Raw genomic sequence first — 5,309 nt, 5'->3', positions numbered from 1 at the left:
CAAAAGCGCTCCCGCCCCCTTCAGCGGCCGCGCAGCCGAGCCCCGCGGCTCCCGGCGCGGGTGCCCGCCGCGGCCCCGGCGGGGCAGGGCACTGCGGCCGCGGCCGTGCGCGGGCTGGCTGCCGAGCTCCACGGGCATATTGTATATTGTATATTATATTATGGTATAAATTGTTATATGCTATAATTTACATTCTATATTGTTATATGCTATAATTAATACTGTTTTAAATTAGTAGGTCCACGTATGTAGTAAAGCCCGTATTTATTTTAAGGCCTTAAGTGCAGCGGCGGCTGGGGCGGCAGCTCAGCTGGTGGGGCGGCGCCGCCGGGCCCCAAATGCCAGGAGGTGAACTTTACACCTAATGAAGCCCGCTGACATTTTGCCTCCTGTTTGTTCGCCGCGATGTCCGTGGCCGCGGTCCCGAGGTTATTTACTGGATTTCGAGGAAGGCTTGGGCTCTGCTCTGAGCCGGGTTTTGTTCCGAACCCTTYCCCGAGAAAGGAGGAGGGAAGAAAAAGTGAGATCATATGAATAAACTGTTCTTCTCTCAAACAGCCGGGACAAAACCAGCCTAACCAAGCGATGCGAGTTGGGCTTTTTTTCCGTATAATTCTAGTTTCGTAGTGCCAGCTTCAACTGGTGGCCAGCTGGGTCTCTGTGTAGAAGTAAATTAACTGGAAAGCCCAAGTCAGTGCCGCAGTCAGCTGGAAAAGGGGAGCCGGCGCGAAGGGCCGGCGGCGCACAAAGCCCGCTCGGTGCCACCCCGCGGCGGGAGCGCGCCGGGCAGCGGCTGGGAGCGCGCCCGGCTGGCAAGAGCCGTGCAGGGCCCGGCGCGGGCCGCGGGCACAGAGGGGGCAGCCGGGGTGGGGGGGGCTGTAGCCGGAGGCGAGGAACCCGCGGGGGGCTCGCCCCGCTCTGCTGCTATTTTTTTTCCCATGGCCCGGCAAAGCCTGTAGGAAAAATAGGACCTGCCAGGACCGAAGCAGTCGATTGGGCGCCCGGGAAACCGCGCAGCGTTTCGGTGTCAGGCTTTGCAATGCGCGGTGAAAAATATATATATTTGGGGGGGGGGGAGGAAGCGCAGGGAAGCTGGAGTCTGCCGATGCGGTGGGTGCGCAGCTCCGCGGAAGCGGGCGGACTCGCAGAGCAGAGCCCGCAGTGTCCACCAGCAGCGCGGTCAAACGGTGCTCCGCTTGTTTTGTGCAGAAAATTATGCASGAATTGACGGAAGAATACTAATTTTTTTTTTTTTTTTTGCAGAAGAGCTGACCCCTTTTCTCTAATGTCAGCGCTTCTGTTTGCTCCGCTGCCGCCGTAAGAAAAAAAAAAGCGGTTGTTTCTGGTCTATTTAGATATGGAAATAATCAGAGCTAGATAATGAGTTTCARTTTAAAACAGTTGTTTGGGTCCTGGGTCCAACTATTTACTCTAGACCCTTAGCTGGGCTCTTATTTTATTCATCGTTTTCTTCTCGGAAAACAGTCTCTTTGCCATAATAATGGCAACACTTTGCCCTCGATAACAGCTTGTGTTGCTTGCTGCTAAAAAGTTAATACACCCTATATTCGCCTGAGATGAACCTATCTGGGATATATATGGAAATGATGACTTCCTCAGCTCCCCAGGRACGGCCCCACAGGGAAAAGCGCTATCAGAAAAACGATACACTGGCAAGAGCAACTCTCCTTTTTCCAAAAGAAGCGACCGCTTATTTTAGTTGTATTGTTCTTGAACCTTCGCAATAAAGTGGCGTTGGACAATTTCCATCTTAAAAAAAAAAAAAAAAAAAAAAAAAAAAGCTATTGAGAATGAAGAAAAGATCCTGAAAATTATCTCTTTTTTTTTGTACCGTCGGTTTTATTATTCAATCTCTGATGAGATCAGATTATCTGTACCCTTTAGTGAAGGCAGCAGACGTCTTTAAACTGGTTTAATTGATTTATCGTTTTTTAAACAGAAAGTGCATTACATTTAACTGGTCTTGCAAAGGGCTTTTCTTCTCTTTACAAACCGAATTATTTTTAATATAAATTAATAAATGTTAAGATGCTATATCACGATATATCATCGCTATTAGCTTAAAAAAAGAAAACAATTTACATTCTATAGTATTCTTTATGATACAAAAGAAAACACACTTTAAATTCAATTACAGCAACTAAATGAATTTTATATTCTGACTGAAAGTGGTTGTGACAATTCCCACCAGCTACTTTTCAACACGCATTTTATTGRAAACGGGTTAAGTTAAAGCAAACTATGTCAATTTGCCCTTGCCCCCCTCCCTCTTCACAACAACAACCAAAAAAGAAAAAAAGAAGAGAAGAAGTATTTCAAAAATACTAATAAATAGCATGAAGGGCGTGTGCAATTCGAGGTGGGGGAGCCGGGGCTTTCTGTCGCGGGGGGTCCGCGGCCCGGGAGGGGAGAGCCGCTCTGCAAAAGTGGGCCGGGGGGGGCCGGGGGGGCGCCGGGACCGACGGAAGCGGCCCTTTCTATACAAAAAAAGAAGGTATTTTACATTTTAAATATTCACAGTCAAGGAACGTCTCTAGTCAGTGTGACTCACGGTTTATTTACAAAGAGCCTCCAACAGGTGGCCGGGCCCCCGGGCGGGCTGCGGGGATCGCGACGCCGCCGCCCCGACGCCGCCCCGCACTGACAGGAGGCGCCGGGGGCCGCGGGGCGCGCAGGGCCGCCCGCCCGCTCTAGAAAAATAGCTCTGTGCACGTCGGGGCTAGGCGGAGGCCTCGCCCTCGGCCGCGGGCAGCAGCAGCCCGCCGCCGCCCGGCTTGTGTTTCTTGAGCAGCTGCGCGATCTTCTCGTCGTCCGAGTTGGGGTCGAGCGGCTTGTTGTAGTCGTCGTCCTCCTCCTCGTTGTCCGAGGCGCCCTTCAGCCGCTCCGTCTCCGAGTCCTGCTTCTTCTTGGCCGTGGCCATCTCCGCCGCGTGCTTCTTCCGCCACTTGGTCCGCCGGTTCTGGAACCACACCTGCCGCCCCGCCGCGCCGTCACTGGCACCGGCACCGGCACCGGCACCCGCCGCCGCGCCGCTGCCCCGGGCCGCGCCGCCTTCCCGCCCGCCTCCCCCCACCCCGCATTTCAGCGGCTCGCGATTTTTAAGCGGAAAACGCTTTTGCAGGGAGGTGAGAAGCTAGACTGAGAAACACGTTTTCGCCGTGCGAACTTCTGTCTCCGCCTCCCCCCCCCAAAAAAAGACGTCGCGAGTAGTGCGATGCAAAATACTTTCCCCCCACCCCCAACACGCGCGGGAAAGAAAAGTTCGCTTGAGCTACAGCAAGCATTAACGCAGCCGTCCAAAAAAAAGAAAGTACAAAACAAAAAAAACCACCCCGGACGGACGCTGCAGGCCTGAGCACACGGCCCTCTAATCCTGCCCCTATGTGAAAATAAACACTTTACACTGAATCCTGCTCTGATGTCCCCTGCCCCGTTATATATATTTATTCTTCCAAAGGGCAGTGCGGGGAGGGGGGGGGAGATATTTTCACTGCACAGGCTGTAATAATTTATTCACGGCCGTTTAGACATATTTACAGTGACAAGTGAGGGTGCCCAGATAAGCCCGAAAGGACGAGGGGCCGTGCAGAGGCCCCGCTCGAAACTGCTGGCGTCTCCGTGCCGTTTAAACAAATGCATCCTCGGCTTCTGCCGCAGCAGCAGTCCGCGGGGGCCTGGATTTTTAACTCATCAAAACCCCACTCGTGACATATCTCGACGCTGAACTAAAAGCAGCCGTCTCGGGAGGGAGCGGGTGAAGCGCCTGTCCCGAGGCCCGGGCGAGCCTGCTCCGCCGCCGCTCAGTGGGGCCAGACAGGGCCGGCGCTGCGCCGGAGCAGCGGGGTCTTCCCTACCTCCTGCCCGAAAAACTTCAACACCCCCTTAGGAAACGGGGCCCGGGCAGCGGCTCCGGGAAAAAAGAAGGAAAACGAAAATAATAATAATAATAGTAATAGTAGTAGTAATAATAATAATAATAATAATAATAATCTCGCTCAGATGATGCTAAACGTTTTTTTGCCTGGTACACCCAGAAATGTTACAGCTTAACCACCTTGTTTTCGGAGCACGGCAAACACCATCAGTGTCATTCCTCCTAAACACGCCGCGGTTGTAAATGTGATTTTTAAAGGAAGGTGCGGTTTAAAATATTCTTTTCAGCTCCACGAGGATAACGCTAACAGTAGCCAGCTAAGCCCGTATTTATCTGTTTGTGCGCGCCCGTATCGCCGAAAATAGGCTGGCAGGAGGCATCTCTGCAGCAGCTCCCGTTAGCAATAATATTTTTCAGCGGCTTTGTTCGTGCGATAATGGCGAGTGTGCCCAGCATATGCGGCCGTTTAAGCCGAGCCCGACTGCGAAGGCATGCGCCCGGTCCCTTTTGTTCGCCAATAACTTACAGCAAAGCGCCTTTGTATATGCATTTTTCACACTCCTCCCAGGCCCAGCAATGTGTGGGCTTGAATCTCTTATCTAATGTTTGACATGATCATCTCACCTTGACTTGACTCTCTGTCATCCCCAGTGAATAGGCTAGCCTGGCTCTCTCTGGTCCCGCTAAATATTTCGTCTGCTCAAAAGTCTTTTCCAGGGCGAAAATCTGCTGGCCAGAAAAAGTGGGTCTTGTATGTTTTCTCTTTCCGTCTTTATCCAGCAAAATTGAGCCTTGATCTGGGGTGGGGAGAGAAACGGAAGGCATGGACAGATATGTTAATCTATTTATTTGGAAAAGTGCTTAACTATAAAACTGGCTCTCAGGGGAAAGGGGATTTTCTATCCACGGGGGAACGGATCTGTAACAAAACTGTTGCCAGAAAAGCATGGCCTTGCGAGTCTCCTGCCTCCCTCTTTTTTTTCCTTTCTTTTTTTTCCCCTTTAGCGATCTAACACTTGAGCAGGCAAACAATATTTTCTTCTCGAAAAGCTTAAACCAACGCAAGCTCGCGGTTATAAAAAGTCCTTCTTGTGGAAAGTTTGCGCGTGCATCTAAAATAAAGAAATCGCCAGCTCCAACACTTCCCAACAAAATAAATAAATAAATAAATAAATAAAGTAGAAGTACATGGCAACGAGGAGTTTTTCCCCTGAGGAGGACTCCTCTTTTTGCCAGAAAGAACCGACATTTTACACGGGTTTGCGCCGACCAACAGGGAAAGAGACAGCACAACAAACTTAAAAAAAAAAATGCCCGACAGGAGAGGACGGGGCTGTTGGCCGGGGCCTCCAGGGGCTGCGGGCTGGGGCCGGGCCCGGCGGCCGCGCGGGAGCCGGGCGAGCGGCGGCGGCTC

General features: G+C 51.7%; 1 protein-coding gene across 1 annotated transcript in view; it reads right to left on the bottom strand.

The window, feature by feature from the left end:
* Positions 1-2,688: 2,688 nt before the first annotated feature.
* The window catches only part of NKX6-1 (NK6 homeobox 1), an 18,665-nt gene continuing 16,044 nt past the window's right edge, over positions 2,689-5,309 (bottom strand). Inside the window, exons 2-3 of the mRNA XM_026075348.1 lie at positions 4,520-4,657; positions 2,689-2,992 (exon numbers count right to left, since the gene is read on the bottom strand). Coding sequence (XP_025931133.1) covers positions 2,741-2,992; positions 4,520-4,540 — 273 coding nt within the window. The 5' untranslated portion in view covers positions 4,541-4,657 and the 3' untranslated portion in view covers positions 2,689-2,740. The remainder of the gene's footprint in view (positions 2,993-4,519; positions 4,658-5,309) is intronic.

Source organism: Apteryx rowi, unplaced genomic scaffold (assembly GCF_003343035.1).
Source record: "Apteryx rowi isolate R43461 unplaced genomic scaffold, aptRow1 scaffold_401, whole genome shotgun sequence".
In the NCBI taxonomy this organism is placed as follows: Eukaryota; Metazoa; Chordata; class Aves; order Apterygiformes; family Apterygidae; genus Apteryx; species Apteryx rowi.
Note: the sequence above shows the minus strand (reverse complement) of the source record. Positions and strands in the feature narration are given on the sequence as shown.